This window comes from Accipiter gentilis, chromosome 7 (genome assembly GCF_929443795.1).
Source record: "Accipiter gentilis chromosome 7, bAccGen1.1, whole genome shotgun sequence".
NCBI lineage: Eukaryota > Metazoa > Chordata > Aves > Accipitriformes > Accipitridae > Astur > Astur gentilis.
This window is the reverse complement of record NC_064886.1, coordinates 9,547,949-9,570,306: the sequence shown is the minus strand read 5'-3', so window position 1 is coordinate 9,570,306 and position 22,358 is coordinate 9,547,949. Positions and strand designations below refer to the sequence as shown.

Below are 22,358 nucleotides of genomic sequence, written 5' to 3'. Positions count from 1 at the left end.
CCCCTCTTTTCCTGCATACTTTCCAGCAATTTTCTCTGATCCCGTTACGGATTTCACAGAAAAAAAGGGAACAAAGGGAAATAGTCCTTTCTGGGTTTCCTCTTTTTGACCATGCACAGAGGCCGGGGGAGGAAGGAGGGGAATCAGCTTAAAGTCATTCCCATTATCAGCTGCTCTCCTCAAGGTTTTACGCTTCCTCCCATACTGGTTCCCAGACAGAGTCAGGCCCCAGTCACCTGTCCTGCTTCCAGTGATGACCAGTGCTGGCCACCATGGAGGAGCATGCAGGTCTTCTCCTGGAGTTTAGTCTTACCCTCCAGACTCGGGTGTTGGGGTCCTGCTCTTCAGATCTACGTCTCCCCATGACTCGCTCTGAAAAGTAGGGATTTAGGAAAAAGCTAAACCCTGGGCAGCACTCTGCAGGCAGGGCTAATGCATCAAAAGGGGTCAGGGTCAGGAAGGGGCTGCCTGCCTGCCCTGGCTTGGGACTACCTCCTCACCCACATCCTTAAGCTTGATCCAGCCTTGTTTGTACTTGGAATTTAGCACCGGAGTGTGTCGAGGGCAGACAATGCTTACGGAAGGTTTCGGGAGCTGTGGACTGGAGGAAGACCAAGAAAATGGGCTTTGGGTGGCGTTCCCTCTCTTGCTTTTCCAGGATGGCTGTGCTAGTGGTTTTCAGAGGAAATGGAAAGAATGAGGAGAGGAACAAAGGGCTTTAATGCGCTTAAGTGCTTGCTTTCGTCATTTCTCCAGCACACGCAAGCTGTGTAATGTGCCAAAATTGAACAATTACTTTCCCTGGAGGCAGAGGAGATGGGTGTTTCAGGGGTCCGCATGCCCCAGATTTGATGAGCTGGGTCCAGCAGGACTGTCTGTCCTTCTGCTCATCCTCCCCCAACTCCGTGGACTGGCCTGGTCACCCTCCTTTCCCCACGAGAAGGGGGGCAGGTGCCAATGCCACTGCTCTGGCATCCCCCCCAGCTTGCCAGTACCCTCTGCATCCCCCCCCTCGCTGCCTCCGAGACCCACTGCTTTTTATGGGAGACGGACAACCCCTGAGCGTGGGTCAAGCCCCCCCCTGCCCCGCACTGGGATGCAGGAGATGCTCCCCATCCGTGCAGAGATGTGTTGATGGGGACCGCCCAGAAACGCACCCCACCATATGCAGGTAGGGGGAGATTTCATCTTCCAGCTGGGCTCGTGTCCTGGCCCCAAACTCCTCCTGGCTGTGACACAGAAGCTCTGCACAGGTTGGGGCTTTTCTTCCATCATTAAGCAGAGTAAATCAGTAAAATATTTTGGGATGGGAGTTGGTGTGTTGTTTGGTGAGGTTCTTTAAAAAATCGGGGGGAATGGGAGCACCTGAAATTTCTGGATACTGCTAAAGGGGGGGTGATGCCAGCTGTCCTGGGAAGGGGTGAACCTCAGGCTCCCAAATTCCCTGGGGGACCTGCCTCCCCGCAGTGTGCAGAGCATCCCAGCCGCTCACACCCCAGAGGCTCTGGCTGTGATATGAGGGTGCCCCACTGGGCATGCCACTGGGTCTGACCCTCCACCCTCCCCTCTGCAGCAATACTTCATCCTCCTCATCATCACAGATGGGGTGATCAGCGACATGGACGAGACAAGACACGCTGTGGTGCAGGCATCCAAGCTGCCCATGTCCATCATCATCGTGGGGGTGGGGAACGCCGACTTTGCCGCCATGGAGTTCCTGGATGGGGACAGCCGGGTGCTGCGCTCCTACACCGGCGAGGAGGCCGTGCGTGACATCGTCCAGTTCGTGCCCTTCCGGGATTTCCGCAACGTGAGCGTGGGCAGTGGGGAGGGGATCACAGGCGGAAATGGGGTCTCGAGCCTGGAAAGGATCCTGGAAGCAGAACAACCCTGGCAGAGGCAGATAGAGGCAAGAGGTAGACGGCTGGCACCTGCCTGCCCTGCCCTGCCCCTAAATTCCACATCCCTCAGTGATGCTCCAGCATGGACCACGTAAAGCAGCACTGCAGGCAGGGGCAACAGTGCTTTGTATCTCCGTAGCATGCTCCATCTGAGCACCACCACATCTCTGCCACCCTCTGTCATTGCCAGGCAGATGGGAGCAAAAACCAGTTAATTATAGCAGGGTCCAGGTTCCCACAGCAAGCTGGGGCAGCGCTGGGCTTGTGTCCCTTGCCGCAGTCCCATGCCAGTGTCTCCCACTCAGGCCTCATCCGGCACCCGTGATGTGTCACGTGCTGAGGGCTTAATGCTGAATTGTCCCAGCCCTGGGGGTAAGCAAGCCCTGAGCCCCACAGGTCCCCTCCCAGCACCTGTAGAAAGGGGCAATACTGGCAGTGGCCCTCCACATGTCCCCTCTGTGGGACAGCTTCCCACTGCCTGACCCACTGTTGTGTGTTGGGAAAACGTCGACAAAGGAAGGGGAAAAAAAAAAAAAAAAAAAAAAGGACAAAATGAGATACAGTTCTCTGCCCATCTTGATCGGCCAGGAGCCAGCCCTGGGTCGGACGCTGTTGCTGGCACAGGATTGCCAGAGGATGCAGAAACTCAGCCTGTGCTTATCTTCCCTCTTTTAGCAACTAATCAGTGTTTTTCTATTTCACCTGCTGTTACTCAATACCTGTTTTTTTCTAACCTACCGAGGATGTTTTATTCCTCCCTACCAGTGCATTAGCTCCTGGAGGGAAGGTGAAGTATAGAATATAATAATCCCAGGTGTATAAAATGCTGGCTGCTGGTAGGCTCTGGGGGGTATTAAATGAAATGCCAGTCTGGAGTTGGGGACAGCCCAGGCGTGTTTTCTCGGTTGGTCCCCTACGGCCATGCTTATGCCGGTGTTTTCTCCCTTTCGCCTGCAGGCTCCCAAGGAGACCCTGGCCAAAGCTGTGCTGGCAGAGCTGCCCCAGCAAGTCGTGCAGTACTTCAAGCACCAAAACCTGCCGCCCATCAACTCGGAGCCCGCGTAGAGCTGTGCCAGGCTGTGCCCTCTGCATGTTGCTGAAGCCTGTCGGTCCTACCGAAAACGCATGTTCCACATGCTTTTAAGAGAATACCCTCCCTGAAATACTTTGTACTCCTTAATTTAATTGCTAAGTTCTTAAAACTCATCCCAGAGAAGCATCTGGATTCATTTTGTACAGTCCCAGCCCGAGGTAACACTAAGCGGCCAGGCCATGCCCTGGTCCTGCTCTGTTGAGTCACTTTTCAGTATTGAATGTACTTTGTATAATTTCAGTGGAACAGGATACAATTTTTACAATCAAAACTTGCTTTTTCCAAGCAATGAAATGCTTAATATATTATTATCATTCAATGAACTGGTCATTGTATAGTTCATGTATCTGTGTTGTTGTACCTGTACATCTGTCACGCTCTATGTTCATTTTTATACTGTGTACATGTTATATTTGTTATACTCAGGTTAATAAAGGAACTTGGACATTTAAAACAAGGGACTCCCATATGGGAAGGTCTGGGGGCACCTTACGTGGTCAGTGGTGCTGGGTGTTTGAGAGTCACCCCAAGACGGGCTGTCACCCAGCCACTCAGCCTGCGTTCAGTGTTTCTGCCCCAGGATCAGCCCCAGGCCACACCAATGGCAGCAAGCAAGATGGCGATTTACCAAAGGTGGAGGTGAATATGGATGTCCTAGGGAGGGCAGCATGCTCTCCCCACCCCTTCAGCTCTCACTGCCTGCCTGAGCTGAGGGCAGGAGGCTGGTGTGTGTGCAAGCACGCACATGCTTGGGAAAACACTGGTGAACCCACAACAAACTGGCAAAGGAAGTTTCATGGTTTGCTGCTGCTTCATCTCTAGAAATTTTTCCAAGTCTGAGTAACAAAAGTTCCCTGCTGCCTGGGAGAAGATGGGCTGGGTAATGAAATCCTGCTTTCCAGCAGCTCCTTTGAGCTGCTCATCAGCAACGTGCTCTCTTCAGCGCTAATTGCTGCTTTCTTCTGTTGTTAACTAGATTAAGGTCTTTTGAAGCTAGCAGGTAGGAAGTTGAATATACTGCAGGGATCACCAGCCTTACTCCAAACTCAGGTAGACTTGACATCCCTTGTGCCCATTAGGGAAAACACTTGCGGTGGGAGGTTGGTGTCTCTATTTAAAGCCTGGAGCCCATTTGCACGCATATGTGCTACTGGCCGTGCTTGTTACCACCGCTAGTGAATGCATGGTTGTCACTGCTCCCTCCGAGTCACCAGCACACAGGCTGCCCCGTGCAGCCCCCCAGCTTGGCCAAAGCACAAAGCCAAAGCTGATGGTGAGGCCCCAAGTCAGCTCCGAGCACAGAGCTTGGTGAGGCCCCATCCCTCAGGAGAGGTGGGACTGCTCCATGAAATATTTGCCTTGCAAAGCCCTCTGGAAGGCAAAAAACCCAACCAACACCACCCTTTTCCAAATGGAGAAGCAGCCTTTGAAAGGCAGCTTGTTTGAAAATAATGCTGTATACAGCTCAGCCTCCGGATCAAAGTCTGTGGCTCTGGAAAAAAAATTTTTTTTTTCTTTCCATATGAAAACCTCACATGCAGCTGCACTAGCTAGTAAGTTCTCCTGCTAGTAGCATGTTTGTGGGGGTTTGTCATTTTTTTTAACACCTCTCTGAAGCTTTAACAACAAGCACAGACAACAAGCAGTTTATGAAGCTGTCTCTGGGGAGGGGATGAAGCACACGCTATGCAGTCACGGCAAAGAGAGAACAGTCTTAAAAAAAAAAAATCTACATCCATCACTGAATGACAGAGTTGTTGGACCCAGCCGTTCTTCTCCAGCATATCAGCCCTGGGGCAAGGTTACTGCCACAGCTGCCATTTCCAGAAGCTCTGATTTATCCTCCATCCCTTGCACTCTTCATGTCCCAGCATGTCTTTCAGTCCACTTAAGTATTTTAATGTCAGATGGCTTCTGACTGTAAGAAGGTAAATGGGCCCAACGGATGGAGTGATGAGCTGGGACAACTGCAGTTTGTTTACATGGGCCAGGCCATGAGAACAGCAGAAGTGACTCAGACTCAAAGGCTTGTGTGAGCTAAAGGCATTCCCCAAGTGCCCTATTCCTGCTCTTTTGGGAACAAGAGGAAAGTGGGGAGCTCTCCTGCCTGCTTTCACTGAATTACATCTCCTCCTGGCCTTGCATGGTCCAACATAACCACCATCACCCCCCTCTTGCACCCACCTGCAGCCCCCACGGACCACCACCACCACATCTGCCTGCAACTGGCTGCCAAATTCCACTATAAATTTCTTACTAAATCAGCCATTTTGACTGCAGTTGTGCAAAATACCACTCAGGAAAATGGCCCCAGCACGCTCACAGCCAGGCTAGGCTGTTCCAAGTCTATAGAGAGATTATTGATCTAGCTTAATGCCAGGGAAGGACACCTACATCTCTCATTTCAACTGCTCAAGGCTCTTGCAAATGCAACTTTCAAGAAAAACAGATATTTTTTTGTGCACCGCTTCCATTTCACTCCATAGCCAGGTACGATGAAAGTCATCCAAAGCAAAGCATTAGGGAGGCAGCAAGAGATCTAGCTATTTTCCACCTGAAAGCGCCATAATTACAGTAGCTGGAGAAGAGGCAGGAGCAACTCTGGAGCAAACACAAAGGTGCCAGGCAGCCCAGAAGAACAGGGGAGGAATTACAGCGTGTTTGTAAAGATCTGATTGTGGAACAGGGTTGTGCAAACAGAAAGGGTATTTGGCTAAGGATAGCTTCAGCGTGAGCACAACTCTCCTTGTTTCCTTTAGGAAAGTTCAACACTCAAGCTAAGGCATGAATCCTACTGAAGGCCTTCAGTTTTCACTGTTTTATCCCAGCTGCTCTCTTACAAGTTGCTTAGCGTCACATTCAGATAACTGCCCTTTGGTACGCACGTATCAGCTGTTTTCTCAGAAGCGCATACACTTCGGAGTGTAGTACGTAGACCAAGACTGCTGTGAGGGAGATTGTCACAAAGACATTTCCACCTTTGAGCAGTCAAGCTGAGCTGTTCCAACCCACCGACCTCCCATTAGTGCTGTTGGCACACAGAGATGAAAAGGATGGGCCCTCAGCTTTCACAGCTTACTTCTCACTCATGCCTGGCTTCCTGGTCCACAGCACCCATAAACATGCTCATGTAAGGTTTCTTAAATCCAATACAACTTCAAAAACTACCAACTGCAAAGGATGGCAGAGTTCTCCAGCTTCTGCACAAAGAGGTTGGGCTGAACTGGGGAATCCCATGCACTCTGAATTCATGCTCTTCAGGACCCTGCTGCAGAAAAGCTGAATGACTTGTCAAGCGCCCGTGCGGGAGCAATGGCCTTTGAGCAGAACAGACAACTGCAGCTCCTCCGAACTCACTCAGAACAAGAGTTTCCCATCACCTTCTCTCTGCATTTGTAGGAGGCTGGCTTGCACTTCTCCTGGGTGGCGGTTTGAGGAAGGGGCTGGTTGGGTAGTACAGAAATTGCTTAATGGAACAGGAACAATTATGAATGGCACAAGCCAAGATAAAAAAACATGCGTTCAGAATGTCTTTAATCATGTAACACTAAAACTTCTTTACAGTGTCATGGCAATCTACACTTCACCATCTGCTTGATTTCTTTTCTGCCCCCATTTCTCAAATACAGAATAAAAATGACATTTTAAAACAGAACACATGGCTTTTTCTACAAGACTTCACTGCTTCAAGTGAATATTTTTTGCCTGTTAGTCTTGTATAAACTTCTTAAATCACCAGAATTCTTTCTTTCTGTAAGAATTTTAAAAGATAAAGCTCTCTCCTCCCTACCCTCAGACCTTCATTACATTACTAGGTATGTCTTCTCATTTAGGATGGTAGCCTTTCTTCCAGGCTCAGTATGCACCCCAGAAATGGAAAGTTGCGGGAGGGGGAATAAAATAAAATACAATGAGTTATTTTAGAAGTATCTGAGTGTATTAGAGTTGAGAGGTTAGCTAGAAAGATTATATTTGGGGCAGAAGGATGCATCAAGCATCCATCAGGGCTTTGGAAGATACTCTGCACTACATTACACACGGAGGGATTTTGTTATGGACCATCGAAGAAACTGTTGCTACGAAAGACAGAAGAGACGATCTTTCCAGTGGAATTAATAGTGCCTTCGCTATCCGAGCTGGACTCCGAATCACTGCTTCCTGAGTAGGCGCCCAGGCCAGGCAGGATCCCAATGCACACGGCTGCTGAGGGACAGTGGACTGTGGAGCCTCCCACTGAGCTGCTCCCCAAGGGAACACAGGATGGTTTTTCTGAAAGAGAGGTACCTCAGTCAAAAACAAGAGTGAAGGAAAGGGCTTTTAATCAAGCCCAGGAACTGCCACGTGCCATTCACCTGCTATTGCCACATCAGTGGTGGATGATTGCAGGATTTAATTAAAGCATAAGGCAGCTTTATGCTGCAATAAAGCTATTCTGACAGGAAGGACTTGCTACCTCAGGGGATTTTTTTTCTCATCTCTAGTTTAAGCCCAGCTCTACACTGGCATTACAGATTTTTATTCTAAAGTTGTCAGTTTGATGCTTGTCAAGTACCAAACCCACTAAATAAGAATAAATAGCTCCGCTTTGTGTAATTGAGTATTTTTTTGCGATATAATAGCATAGTTGAGGAAAAGTTTTATTCCATCGTTCTGCTAGTCAATGTCTCCCATCTTCCATGGCTAATTAATTATTTCCAGCGTTCTGAAAGTTTACTCAACAGAATGAGATTCAGGAAGCGCCTTGGGTTGTTGTTACACAATTGCAGCTCACCCTATTTGTGTCAAGAATATCCTGACAGCAAGTCAATTGCAGCCCTGACAGCTAAGACTGAAACGCAACTTAATTTTTCTTCTAGTTTCTGAAACAAATTGGTTTCAGGATGGACAAGATCACTTCATAGCATGAAAAGCTAATAGGGGATGTATACAAATACATCAAATGCTGCTGTGAAGAGGAAGGGGATTATCTGTTCTCCATGTCTCCCGTCGACAGAATAAGCACTAGGCTCGAAATGCAGCTAAGGAGACTCCTATTAGTTATCAGGTAAAACTCTTAAGGGTAAAATCAGTTAAGCATTAGAATAAACTGCCTAAGGAGGGTGCACAATCTGTATCTGTGGAGATTTAAGAGCAGCTTAGACAAACATCTGTCAGGAATGGTTTAGGCAGGGGATAGACTGATGACCTGTAGAGGTTCCCTCCAGCCCTATGAAGGCTGTCAGCACCTATCGTTACCATTTCTACTGCTTTAAGAGAGAACATGCCAACTGCAGTCTGTGCTGTCTTGCATAATGAAGGAGCAGGAAAGCAAATCCTCTATCAGATTTAACACCGAGTCAATTGCTGTTCAGGTGAGAGACAGCTTCCCATGTGCAGAAATCAGGACATACCTTGATTCTTTTCGTCATGATCAGTATCTAGTTTCAACCTCTTCACACTGTTACCACCATCTGAACTGTGGGGAAAAAAAAAAAAAAAAAAGAAAATGTCTTGTTCCTCACAAGCAACCACTTAATTACTGTGAAGTTAAAGTAACATCTTTGCCTCAAAAACCTACAGCAAATGCCAGCAGGATCCCCTGATGACCAGCACCACTTTAAAATGCTGTTAACTGGGGCTTCTCAGGGAACATACACAATCCTAGAAAGAGTCAACACCTACACTGGAAATATCACCTGTTAACCTGGGAAACAGAAACATGCCTCTGGGAGTCCAAGTCAGACCTCTTGCACAGCAACTCAGTGCTGCCTATTCAGCTGGGAGTACCCCACAGGAGATCAGGAATGACTACCTGAGCTTCATACAGCCCACATGACCACAGGCTTGCACATGTGGATGATTATCACGCTTTCTGGTGTAACATCCATGTCTCTTCCCTTCCAGGGTTTCATTCCCCTCCTTCAAGTACCTAAAGAGCCTGTTCCAAAACATCTAGAAATCTTGCACCCAGTAAGAAGCCCAGTAGATTTTGCAGCAATTCACACACAGCTGCAGTGTCTGACCTAAAAAAGAAAAGGGTCCTTTTGGGTTCAAAGTGGTGTTGGGGGAAAGAAGCGTTACTTGGACTTCTGACTCTTCAGAGCTCTTCCTTGTCACAGCTCAGTTTCTTTTTCCCCCTCTCGCATGTTCCCAATCCTAAGCCATCCACATAAACAAATGTTTCCCAGCTTCAGCTGTGATGGACTAAAGTGATGAAGTATGAGCATTTTTACGCATTAACTCTTTTCTGTCCCTGTCAGAATATGCAGTACAGATGAAAGGTTCTGTGTGGGGAGGTTTTATAGCAATACATCCTTTACAGGAAACTACAAAGCTCAGAGAGCAGATGTTGAGCTCATGCTACACTTGGTTTTGGCCAGTTTGCAATAAAAGATAAGATGGCAAAAACAGAAGACTGCAAAGCAAGTCTGTGATGGTACTGACATATCAGTTAAGATGCCCTCCTCAAATAGATGCCATCTGCAGGTTTTAGATGTGCCATTAAGCACATGCCAGCTCCTTCTCTTACATCGTACCAGGTTAAGTACTAGTAGTTACAAGGAAAAAACCCCACTGTTGGCTGCTTGTTATCTGTTCAGGGTTTTTCTTCTCTGCCTTCCAAAACCCCAAACAACTACCCAACCCCCTCCACATTAGGTGGTGAAAGTGCTTACTTCAGTTTTCAGACATGCAATTATTGCTGTACTGGGAGCTAAACATCACCCTACAAGATAAGCTTCTAAAATAATCTCTCATTCTCTGGGACAGACTCAAAAACACTGACTGAATTTCGAGACGTCAGTAATCATCTTAAGTATTAGACAACTCATCTGTGGGAAATAAGTCTAGCCCCACATGCGTAGCTTCTTGATAACCTGTAGCACACCAGCAGCTGTGTTTGCAGGCCAAGATCAAAACAGCAAACATCACAAACCCAGCTGCCATCTCCCTGGAATGGAAAGGGTGTTGATGTATCAGTACAAATCAGCAAGGAGCAAGGAAGTTTGCCTGATGCCCTCAAGATCAAATAGGTACACAAAGCTATTCTCTGGTAACCTATGTCTCCCCCATGCTGCCCCCAGCAGCAACTAAAACAATCCATTTTAGACACAGATAAAATCGGCTGATAAATTATGCAAACCTGAATGAAATTACATGAGTGAGGTGACACTGATATCTACGAATAGACATGTAAAATAGATTCCCTCTAGATCCCCAAGCAGGATTGCCCAAGCCTGGCAGTCTAGAATGAAGAGTCTACCCACTTGCTTTACACACACTTATCTACTTGAATTGCTTCATGTTTTTCCCACAGTTTGTGAGAGCCTATAGAAACAAGGCTGGTCTTTTCTTATACCTACCCCCTTTTTTCTTTAGGGCTAAGGTTCACACCTCACTCTCTGGAGGCAGTTTTGGCCTGCCTCCCTTGAGACTGCTAACTGGGTTCCGTTCCTCATGAATTTATAGAGGTGTGAAACTAACCTTCTGTGTTTCACAGCTCCTGCCAACAGCTTTGCCTGAGAGAATTTGTTCTTGTTTTCCACTGACTTCACGGGCAATTTCTTCTCAGTTTCCTTCTTTGGGTCCATACTGACTCCCACTTTGGTGAGAGTGCTGTGAATTAAGGGTTAAGGATCAACCAGGAAAGAATAGAGAGAACAGACACTTCCTCTCAGATATATTTAGCCAGCTCTGCTGACAGCAGTGACCGAAGTTCATTCACATATTCTATCAAAATAAACTTATTTGTAATGACATTTAGCTGGCACCTTTGGCCAAGACAGAAGAGACTTCACCCACTGGGTTCAGAACTTTCTTGGGTATCAATACCAGCTCTCCCTGTAAAAACATCCCGGCAGCAGACTAGGAGCTGCTTTTCTGAAGTCAGAAAGGCGCAACACACAACACATCCAGCACGCATAAACATACCCATCATCCTGCCTTTTCCTAAAGGTCTTAAAAAAAAAAAAAATCAAAAAGGTTAGACTGGACCAAAAAAAAAAAAAAAAAAAAGCAATGCAGTACTTCCCTTCTACAAGGATCAACACATTTGTAATTCAAATTTGCCACTTCAACCCCTAATCCTTACCAAAAAAACTAAGTAGCAATATGTGGGCTCACTTCTACTCCTCAAACACTCCTTTTGCTGAGCCCAGCAGACTTCAGCCTACCAAAGCAAAAGAGTTCCAGTTTTCTGTTTCGGTATTTATCACTCTACCTTTTCAGCTCATCTCTTTGTAAGGTCCACAAGGCTATTACTGCCAGTTTGACCACCACCCTCAAGAAGAAGGAGACAGATCTGATTAAGACCACATGTGGTCCAAGATTCACCCAAAAAGACTGCAACTGCACAGAAAAACTAAGTAGCTTAAAACAGTGTTAGCAAGGTGGGATGTAGCTGAGATCTATAATGAGGTGGAGAAGCTTAAGTAGGTTCTCAGACAGGATAAGAAGGAGCTTGGTCTGTTGTTAAGGCACACTCACTCTGCACACAGACTAAACAGGTCTTCTGTAGCAGGACCTAGTCCCATCCCTGATAACAGTTAATGTCCAGCTGTATCTGATGAAGCAAGGTCTGCCAAAGATCCTGTTTGTCAATGAGGTGCCAGTGGGGTCACAAAAGTTTCTGCAAAACTTTTAAACTACACATAGCAAAGACAAATCAACCTAATTGAAAAGGGTATTCGTTTATAACCCTAAATCCAGCTTTCTACCAGTTTCTTCTCTGACTACGATTCCACTGATCAGGTAACATAACCACAAGCTGGAGATTCACAGGTGCCCCAGTTATTGCAGACAAATACTGGATAGTGAATTTCACATTGATGGACCATATATTTGAAGTCATAGGTTTTTTCTCTACTGAACATCTGCAAATAAAAAACTCTTACATCTTCCTTTGAAGGGACACACTCAAAGTCTCCAATAACTTTACAATTAGGAGAGTTCAGATGCCATTCCTTATTTGATTTTCCTAAGGATACAGCAGTAACCCAGACTGCTCCCTACCTCAACTGAAAGTCTTCTCAGTCAAAATCAGACTTAATTTTATTTATTTCTTAAGATGGCACAGGACTGCCATCCTGTGGCTATCATAAGCAATTTGAAAGCTGCTTGTGTCAAACAGGGCTTGATGTTGCAACACATGATTCCACAAGCTGCAGTGTTCAACTTCCACATTTAGGTTCATTACCCCAGTATATTCTCATACTGCACTAAAAAAAGCCTGGCTGAGGAACCCAAAGACTTTTATTTTAAAAGCTACCAAATTACAGGCTTTTCACTTCCATCCAGGATGCCATTCTCCTAGCATGCCTCAACTACCAGAGACACAGCACATTTTTAACAGAGATTTTATATGTACTGCTGCCATTAGCAAATGTAACACTATACCTAGCCAAGAAGTGTCCCCTCTCAGGAAGACTAAGTTAGAAGTAAACCTCTCAATGTTAAATATCGACTGCGTTAAAAAAGCTATCCTACAGTAAAGCCTGCTTCTTGGAGGGGGACTTGTCCTATATTTACACAGGATTTAAGACAAGATGATGTTGTTCTCAAACACTTCTTGGAACTGGCTTAAAAAAATATCTGTAAATCTTTAAACACTGTCAGACCCGTGGGGTCTGGATAGGTTAAGGAGCAAAAACCCTAGTTGTTCATGCAGGAAGAAGTAAAATTCCTATGCATCCATGCATATGAATTCCTTATGCTCGAGAGTGCATTAAAATATTCCAACGCATGTAAGATACACGATTTCATGACTGTTCAACCTAAAAAATGAAGAAAAAAAGAAAGAAAAAAAGCTCTGTACTTGAATACTGATGTAGGTTTTACTGCAAAATTAATGCCTCTGGGTAGCTTAAATTGGACATTATACCAGGAAAAAGACCAAATAATCAAACTCACTGGGTTGACATTCCTCTTATTAGTTTGGAAGAGCACTTGAACAGTACCTATAGATCCAGTATGTTTACCTACTACCCACTGGTTTTTGTCACTGTAGTGACAAACGATTTGTAACAACCTGCAGACACAAATCCACCTTTTGCATTTTAAAAGAATACCACCAAAAATTTCAAACACAGAGGAGTCATTTTGCAAGTTGCTCTGAGGTTGCCTGAAATATTATGGTTAAATAAACAAACAAAAAAAAGGAAATGGAATGGGCAAAACTTCTCAATTTCTCGTCAGTTGAGGTGACTATAAAACATTCCCCTTCCCTCTGCCCTATCAGCAATAAGTTCTACAGTTTAATTTACAGCAAGTCTTCAGATAGAGAGCCAGACAGTATTACTAAGATTGCAAAGGCTGAGATTATATGGCCTGTACGTATTGAACAGGCCCTGCTCAGTAAATTCAGGGATCAGTGTGTTACGTGGCTAATTCAAGACAACATAAGATTCCCTCTGGGTTGGTATGGTTCACCCCAGACGTATGTGACCTAACTAGAGCTGTCAGCTGCTTCTGCAGCACAAGCTTATACTGCACATCCCTGCATCAGCCAGACCTGCAAGCAACCATCACTGAAACTAAACATATCCCATGAACATCCCATTATTAGATCCAACAAATCAAGAAAATATTCCAAATCTATCAACCAACTACAGCCTATTTCTGAATAAAAAAATGCATCAGTATTGCTTTTTCATAAACACATTACTAAGATAACAGACACTCTTCAAAGAACACACGCTTTAAGTTATAGATCATTAACTAACAGAAGGTAATGCAGATCTTTGTAGCATTGGCACTATTCAGTTTTATTTCCTGACTGGTTTTGGTCACCTTGTGTCCACAAATCCTTTCATTTATACTAAAGCACCCTTGAGAACCTGCGCTTTCTTCACTGATGACTTAAAAGCAATGGTTTTCCTTAGGAGGCAAAGAAACCATCAGGTTCTGCACAGATTCAATAAACCTCAAAAAAACAACATCTAGCTTAGCACAGAAATCCTCAAATCATTCCAACCTCCCTTCACTGCCACTGACTAGAAAGAAAAAGCATCCTATATTATTTTCTAGCACATCTTCATGAAAATTTGGCATTTAACAGCAAAGCCAAACAGTCCTGCTCTTAGTACGGTCTAAGAGTCTGTATTACCCAAAGGAGCTGAGTCTTCATGGGCACTGACTTCCCAGAAGAAAGTTAGTGCATCTGCACAGATGTATTTAATTTCTCATCCTGCAGTTACCAGCAAGGGAGAAAGTAGCTAATACTTCAAGAAGAATAACAGAGAGAGCAAATCAAACATTATTTCAAACAGGTATGTTAAAAACAGCCAATATGCAGTTAAAAAAACAAATAAAAACATTTACTTTTCAATAAGAAGAAAAAAGCAAAAGATTAGAAGTAACAGGCTGTTTTTCCTTTACATTCTGTTTCTCTTTTAAGCTATGGTATTTCATACCCTCTATAAAGGGAAAAAAACCCTAAAACGCCAAACAATGGGGAGGGGGAGAAGGAAAGAAAAGTACCAAAGACACATGGGGGTTGAGGGGGAGAGTATCAAACATTACAGTGGGAGATCCAAGCTACAATGAGAAAAGTCTATCATTGTATATGTTCTGTAAAGCAGTTTTATAGAAAGAATGTCAATGGCAGAACAAAACTACAGCCCAATCCCTTATCGTCCTCTATACAACCACCAGCCATTTTAATGCAAAGGATATTCTGTATTCGTTTAGTTCTTTCAGCTCTTCTTCTCTTCGTTGCTTTTCTAGTAGCTCTTGCTGCCGAGAAACCTCATCAAGGAAATGCGTCTCATCTTCATCTAAGCCTCTTACCATATTTTCTGAATAAAGGAAAAGAATGCATATTGATAAGCTACAACCACTTAAGGGGCAGCCATTTGTTTTGTGTTCCTTCACCACTCTCTTAGAACATTTTCTGATGATTTCAAACTGCCCCATAGCGTAGTAGAGTCCTGGGTGACTGAGTGAATTGGGTACTCCATCAGTCTCACTGTTGTGCCGAGAAAAGGGTACAAAGCAAACTCCAAAGGCTATCTGCTGGATTCTGTAATTAAGGAGTAAAAATACTTCCTGCTTAATGATACTGGATGCTAACAAGCTGAAAAACTCAAGCACACAAACTACAACAAACTAACACAGTTTGAAAACAACACTATTACTACAGAGAAAAGCAAGACACAATTCATAGGAAGCCATGAAATGCTATTGGTCTTGCTGACATAATTAAGGAAAATTGACCAGTTTTCAAGCAGCCTTTCTGCAGTTCTAAAATGCCATTTGGAACAGGTGACACAAAATAAGGAATAACTACATTAAGCAACAATATATTTGTTGTTTTGGTTTCAGACACTGAGTTTAAGCCTGTCTCCTCAGAATCTGTTCTTAAACCAACCAATAACTGGAAAAAACCCCACACTACTTCTACCCATAAATCTTGCCTCAAAATAGGAAGTACCTTTTCTTAAAGCAAACAATTAGTAACTTGACTGAGATTAACATCCTTTAAAAAAAAAAAAAAAAAAGTAGAAGCAAGACAATTCCTAACTTCAAAAAAAAAATTATTTCTAAACATGTTACCCTACTTTAAGGAAAGTACATACTAGTGCAGTAGGAAGGCGTTTTATTTTCTGTTCTGCAAATGTTCAACGTCTCTCAATCAAATGATTTAGTTAGAAAGGTAATAAAAAAACATTTTTCAGAAAGACCGAGTCTTTCTGTTTGTAGTCATCCTCAAAATCTTAACCCAAACATCACCTTTAGTCTTCATTAGAGCTTAATTCTATAAGAGGATTTTTAGGTTTTTACGTGAGGTTGCCATATTTTTTTTTAATCTTCACCCACATAGTCAAGTCCTACTCACTTTAACGGCAAGCTAAGAAATCCATTTACACTGATAACTGGCAAGCTTCTGTCTTTGACAAAAAAGCTCTAGAAATCAATTATTATTATCAATTATATCTTTCCAACTCTAAGAATGCAGACCTCATTCGTAAATCTTTAAACAGTAACTTGTAGCATTCACTACTACTGCTGAGGCCCCCTTCAAACAGACAGCAAATGTAGTGAAACTCAGGACATTTTTTTAAGTGAGTGACATGAATTAATTTCATTCTCTGCCCACCTGATATGCAAACTAAGAGAAGCAGCCATAGAGATCCTTATGGCTGAGGTTACTGAGATTCCCTACTAAATAGTCTGCAGTAGATTTTGCTTTCCAGGTTAGCAAGTATCTGTTATTCTGCAAGGGCTGCCTTAAAAGCAACTTTTTTTGGTTTACAGGTTTCTTGAACCACAGGGAAGACATTGCAGATCTAATATAACTGGGCAAGGGAAACAATTAATTCAGAGTTATCAGAAGCCTTTCCCATCCAGATTGATAGCAGTCAGTTTTCTGGTGGCCACTTTGACACAAACCGTTTAGTCACATCACCAAAGATGACTTGGATCAAAAGTTTACTGAAGTAAACTGGAAACTCTCCAGCAGGTACAGCTAGGAGACTTTAATGCATTAATGCTGCTATCTGTACTTTCCACTTTTCACCAATAAAAATACAAGCGAAACTTAGAGAGACAAGAAATAACTTCCACTTATGCTTATTTTGGTTACCATAATCATCCAGAAAGAAAACTTTAAAAGTTGCATTTTAGAGAATATTAGTATTAATTTTCACTTAAAATGCTATAACATTCTACTAAAATTATTTTTCTGTAAAAAGGAAGGCATTCTTGCAAAGCTGAATAACCTAGCAGAAAGATGAACTGCTAGTCTGTACACCAGTTTTTATCTACACAAAGGGTAACTAAGTTCGTGTGTTTATGCAAACTCAGTTCTTCAGCAGTAAGGTGTTTCTCCTCCCAAGTCCCATTGTAAATTCCAACTGATCAGAATGACAGTGCGCTATACTCGTTTTCTACTCCTCCAAAATTCCCATGGATAGAAAAAAACACTTATGAACATTTTAAGGCAAATTCAAGCATATTAGAGGACAAATCTTGTCACAAGTGGCCAAATTGGGCTGAACTCTGATGAGACAAACTAGTGGATCACAGTCCACCCAACACCGATCTCTAGTTAGTCATTTCCTCCCACTTACCTCCTCCCAAAGAAATTTGGATACAGGAATGATTCTAAAAGGATCTACTACAAAACAGGAAAGGCAATCATGGTAATCAGTAATGCACTCGATAGCATCTGCAGGGGCAGGGAGTGTTACCTAACAGAACTCAAAGATTGTGCCATAGTTAAAGGTAAAACATAGTTTTGTTCCATCGCAAATGCAAGAGAAATTCTAGACAGAATCCAGTTAGGCAAACTGGAACACAATAGTTTGAGGGTAAGGCTTCCAGCCAAAGAACCAAAATCGATCGGAACCCACCTTAAAATGGAGTTCCACAGTATCATCCTCACTTCTCTTTAGGTAGAGCCAATAGCTCCCTTTTTCCCCAAATGGTTGACTAATGATTTTCTAGTTCTCATTATCATCTTTGCACTCAGCAGCACATATACAGGTGATATAATGCAAAGGATTTTTCTATAAAACCTTTGTGAAATTCAAACATCAGTAGAAATTAGGTTTTCATTTCATTAGAAAAGTTAAACATCTACTTTTTGAAGAACCAACTCCTGTATGTTTACTTCTTCCAAATAGTAATCTTGAGCCTCAGATCACTTTTGCATCAATGTGGTGCATTGACCCTGGCTGGGCTCCAGGTGCCCACAAAAGCCACTCTATCACTCCCCTTCCTCAGCTGGACAGGGGGTAGAAAATATAACAGAAGGCTTGTGGGTCAAGATAAGGACAGTTTAATAAGGTGAAAGCAAAGGTTGCATGCGAAAGCAAACAAAAACAAATGATGTTATTCTCTACTTCCCATCCACAGGTGATGTCTAGCCACTTCCTGGGAAGCAGGGCTTCAGTACATGTAGTGGTTGCTCCAGAAGACAAAAATGCCCCCCTTCTGTCTCCCTTTACTTAGCCTTTATATCTAAGCTGACATCATATGGTATGGAATATCTGTTTGGTTAGTTTAGGTCAGCTGTGCTGGTTATGTCCCCTCCCAAGATCTTGCCCAGCCCCAGCCTGCTGTTGAGGGGGGCAAAAATGTTGGAGAGACAGCCTTGATGCTGTGCCAGCACTACTCAGCAGTAGACAAAACACTGGTGTGTTATCAACACCTTTCTAGCTACCAATGCAGAGCACAGCACTAGGAGGGCTGCTACGGAGAGAATTAACTCCATCTCAGCCAGACCCAATACAATCAAGTAATTAAAGCTTGGAAATGTAATAGTTGCTGGAACAAGACTTCTTTTTATTGATTCAAATAATGAATTGTGTTAAAGCATGAGTTCAAGAGTCACAAAACCATGTTACATTTCCACTTTTCCATGGATTGATATCAGGGGTGTTTTTGGATTTAATGTGCAAAACAAGCCTAGTATTCCACACTTTACAGGAATGCAACTCCATAACTGCAAGCAACTTTTGAGTTTTGCACATGTGCAGTGCTGTCTCAGTGCCCAGAACAGTATATTATCCACCAGAACATCTACCATCCTTGAAAAATGCAAGGATGGTAGATGCAAAAATTCAATAATACCTTCTGAAGCCTCTGTTTATCTCTCAGAGAGGCAAACAAGACACACAGATATGTCCCTTAGTCAGATGTTGTATACAGCTGTTGCACACAATACATGCAGTTTGCTGGGTTTCAGTTCAAAACAGTAACTGCTGGTGCTTACTGAATTTAAATTGTTCCTCAAACTCCTGCTGCTTCTTTTCTCTCTGTTCCTGAAGTCTTTCATACAATGAACGTGGGTCATATGCCTCCTCTGGGCATTCTGAAAGGAAGGAACAAATCAGGAAATGAGACCATACGTTAGAAACACTGAATCACCAACAGCGCTTAGCTCCTTCACATAAAAACCTTTTGAACTTGTAAAATACAAGCTATTACCTTTTGGTCCTGTTTTCCACAAAAGTGAAATATTCTCCAATCTCTTTCCTATAATTATTAAAATCTATCCCATACCTTCTGGATCCTCAGGTTTTCGGACCTTTTCCCACTCCTCTTGCCTTCTCTTTCGCCGCTCCTCTAGCTCCGATTCAGACACAAACCTCTTGTTAATCACAAGGTCAGCAGTACCATCTCCCCCATCCATTGTGGAACAGTCTATCCTAAAAACACAATATGAAAGACACCAGGGGCCTGATTTCACTTGTCAGTGCGTGAGACATTACTACACATCCTGAAAAACTTACAATAACTTCAGTTCTCTGAAGACCACTACATAGTAAGTACTGATTGAGATAGCTACTCACTGCATAACTGCTAAGACTAATAGCAACACCTATTAATCCTTCTTTACTCTTTTTTGTAATTATGTCTTCCCTGTTAGTTGTCTGCCTCGGGCTGCTTTTCTAGAAGTCATATTTTAATGGAATTTTCTCCACCCCACTTAGGATTCACCTTGCTTAAATAAATACACAAAAAAATAAAATAAAATAAATTAAAACCCCACACCTACACTTGCATCCTTTTATTTCAGTTCTTACACCTCAGTTTTGGTGAAAGGATTTGACGCTTTGCCCTCACTTTACCCAAGTTCTTTTTGGCCGTCCTGTGAAAACTTGAGAAAGCTTGCCTGTTTTCAGTGATTTGAATACATATATTTGTAAGTGATTAACAGTGAGATTTCAGAAATTAGCAACTAATCTCTCTAACCTGCAAAAGCATTCCGCGCCTCTAGGGAGAGCTAGGTTTGGACAGATTATGCTGGGGGGGTGGGGTGGGTGTGTCTGTCAGGGTTACTCAGAGCTCAAAAGGTGAGTGAATGAGGGAATTCCCTTGGGCTAAAGCAGGGCTGAGATTAGAAAACAGGAGCAGCAGTTCTGACCAAGTGAGCACAGCCCCTTCTCACACAGTACACCCATCCTCTGCTTTAAGAGATCCAAATACTTTTAATACTTGAGTACTGGCCAGGTACCTATTTCAAAATTAGGTGCAGGGTGAAGATGCTCCAAGGAGTCACCCTAAAGAGGAAACTCACGGTCTTGACAACTGTAAACCCAGGATGAAACAAACTGCTTGTGCAAGTCTTCAAGATTTATTCTGCCAGCTCCACGCTATGGAACAAGGCATTAATGCCTAATTTTGTTTCTTACACCAAGCCTGTATACACAAGTACAATGTAAACACAGCATTGACAGGTATCCATTTAAAGTCATGCTAACCTCATGGTTTTTTCTAGTTTCTTCTTATTTCCTTGGTATAACTTCAGCAAGTATCTCAAAGACTACAGATGATTGCCCCCTGCACTGCCAAGTATTATTCATTTAGGATCTCACTGTGACTGCATTTCAGCACTGGAGGAGAAGCCAGAACACTTACTCTTCCAGGGAGTGAGGGATGTAGTAACCCAAACAATGGAAGGAACTAGTTTATCATCCTTCCTTCGTACTGCTCCTGCAGGAAGCAGAGTCCTAAAATTCTTACAAAACCTGATACTTTTTGTGAGTTATTGTTTGTAATACAGATGACAAATTGAGGTCTCAGAAGAAGTCCAGGTTAGAGCACTGGACAGATATTTGTTACAAGCAGGATGCATTCTTAAGGTGGGAATTATCAAAAGACAAGACAAAAGGATTCTCTTAAGAGCTGGGGAAAGGAAGGACAGACCAAGGGCTGGTGATTTTCTCTTTTTTTAACTTTTCTTTTGTTTCTTTTTTAACATCTAACAAAAATCCACCCTAAGACAAGTCGACTTTCCAGAAAGCATGGAACACCCACTCTTTGCATGTAATTTCTGAAGGTAGTTCAAGCTGGAGACCTATAGAGAAGACAAAAATTGAATCTCCCTCGTGAATACAGGTCCTAATCACAAGGCCAGCTTTCCTACCCAAGTGCCATATAAACACGATAACCTGGTTCTCCACTTGTGTCATCTCAACTTGTCCATTCAGAGAGGAAACGAAAGGTTCCAATACAACGGTGACAGCAAGTCATAAAAACAAACCGAAAGAGAGGGATTCAGCAAGGGCACAGTATCAGCTGGGGACTAAAGCCTGCAACAGCAACATCTGCCTTCTTGACCAGCCAGTTCACTTAGACAATATATTTTAAGATAGCCAAAGCGGATTAAGGTTTAAATATGACTTGACATACAGCTAGGGTATTTTTACTACAACCCTGGAAATTGGTGTCTGATCAAACACATTTCAGCAAATAACAACTTTACTGACAACCACATCCTGGGGCGCAAAGATGTGGGGAAAAAAAATAAAAATCAAGCAGCATCACATTTAAGTTCACTTGCACTTACAAAGTTTGCTGATCTGGCTGCATTCTTTGCCCTCTCCCACCCGAAACACACACAAAATCTTCCAGACCAGACAAAACACACGTGATTGGCAACCATCCCCCCGTTCAGCTATGTTTTCACCTGGTGACTGTATTCTAGCGAGTGATGTGCCACCATCATAAATGACAGAAGTTTGTCACAGCTGTAAACTGCACCTTTTGATACTGCCAGATGGTAACATTCCCAGGATCAAAAAATCCCAAACAAAACAACTTCACAACCCTTGCAATCGCCTAGGCTGGAACAGATCTAGAGCAGAGGCAATGTCTTGGCTACCGTGTGCGTTCAGACCTCCGTTAAATAACGGGCCCCTCCACCCATCACTGCGACAAACTCGGGCAGCGCTCCCCGCACCTCCGCGGCACATCAAATAAAGTGCCGGGCACTGAGCCTGGGGCCACCCGAGAGCCAGAGGTGAAGAGTCGCTCCCCACCACGGCGTAGCCAGCCTGAAACCCGCCACCGGGAGCCGGTACCCGCTGCTGACGCTGCCCGAGAGCCTCCCGGGCGCAGGCCTGGGCAGCTGGGCCGGGGCCTGCTGCCGGCCCGCGCCGCCGAGCCCTCACCGCGACCTCCTCTCTCTACCCTCCCTCCACTACTCGCTCCGGGAGCGGCCTCGCCCCGCGGTCCGGCCTCCGGCCCGCCGCCCTCACAGGGCCCGGCCCCGGCCCCCTCCGCCCCTGCAGCCGAAGGGCCCCGCAGTCCTGCCACGGCCGCTTTCCCCGCCGCGCTCGCAGAGGCCCCGGCCCCTGCCCCCAGAGCCCGTCGCACTCCCCTCCCCCCGGGGCTCGGGCTGCCGCCACCAGCACGTACCGCGGCCGCCGGCCCGTTACAGCGAGAGACACAGTCCGGCCCAGAGCGCCGCCATTGATCCCCCCTCACAGGCCCGCCCCGGCTCGCTCGCCGCCGCCGCCGCCGCCGGTCGCCACTCCCCTTCCGCCCGCAAGAGCCAACCGAGTGAGCTCTTCCTTAGGACGCCCCTCCCCTCCGGCAGCCAATCCCCGCTGCTCTTACGGGAGGCCGAGGAGCGCGCGGAACGGCCGCGCGCACGGCAG

At 44.6% G+C, this 22,358-nt stretch overlaps 2 protein-coding genes across 14 annotated transcripts in view; one reads left to right on the top strand and one right to left on the bottom strand.

Annotated features, from left to right (window-relative positions):
• Positions 1-6,438, top strand: part of CPNE2 (copine 2) — a 59,697-nt gene extending 53,259 nt beyond the window's left edge. For 11 of the 12 annotated variants that reach the window (XM_049805044.1, XM_049805043.1, XM_049805045.1 and 8 more), the window contains 2 exons: positions 1,574-1,810; positions 2,859-6,438. In XM_049805044.1, coding sequence (XP_049661001.1) covers positions 1,574-1,810; positions 2,859-2,966 — 345 coding nt within the window. In that variant the 3' untranslated portion in view covers positions 2,967-6,438. Of the gene's footprint in view, positions 1-1,573; positions 1,811-2,858 lie in introns of those variants that run through there. The other variant, XM_049805047.1, reaches the window with a different exon arrangement.
• A 73-nt stretch (positions 6,439-6,511) lies between these two features.
• PSME3IP1 (proteasome activator subunit 3 interacting protein 1) lies at positions 6,512-22,232 on the bottom strand. Of its 2 annotated transcripts, XM_049805082.1 has the most exons (8): positions 22,117-22,232; positions 20,734-20,773; positions 18,976-19,121; positions 18,686-18,784; positions 14,639-14,765; positions 10,456-10,584; positions 8,385-8,449; positions 6,512-7,263 (listed from the first exon to the last, which is right to left on the bottom strand). In XM_049805082.1, the coding sequence occupies exons 3-8, from the start codon at positions 19,103-19,105 to the stop codon at positions 7,046-7,048; spliced, it is 768 nt and encodes a 255-aa protein (XP_049661039.1). In that variant the 5' UTR covers positions 19,106-19,121; positions 20,734-20,773; positions 22,117-22,232; the 3' UTR covers positions 6,512-7,045. The 2 variants fall into 2 exon arrangements, with proteins under 2 accessions (XP_049661039.1, XP_049661038.1); XM_049805081.1 differs by lacking the exon at positions 20,734-20,773 and having other exon boundaries at positions 22,117-22,227.
• Between the last annotated feature and the right edge of the window lie 126 nt (positions 22,233-22,358).

Coding starts and splice junctions, on each gene's coding strand:
- PSME3IP1 (XM_049805082.1), bottom strand. CDS start 19,105: ATGGATGGGGGAGATGGTACTGCTGACCTTGTGATTAACAAGAGGTTT. Junction 18,785..18,975: donor AAAACCTGAGGATCCAGAAG/GTATGGGATAGA, acceptor CCTTCCTTTCAG/AATGCCCAGAGGAGGCATAT. Junction 14,766..18,685: donor TGAGGAACAATTTAAATTCA/GTAAGCACCAGC, acceptor TCCTTTATTCAG/AAAATATGGTAAGAGGCTTA.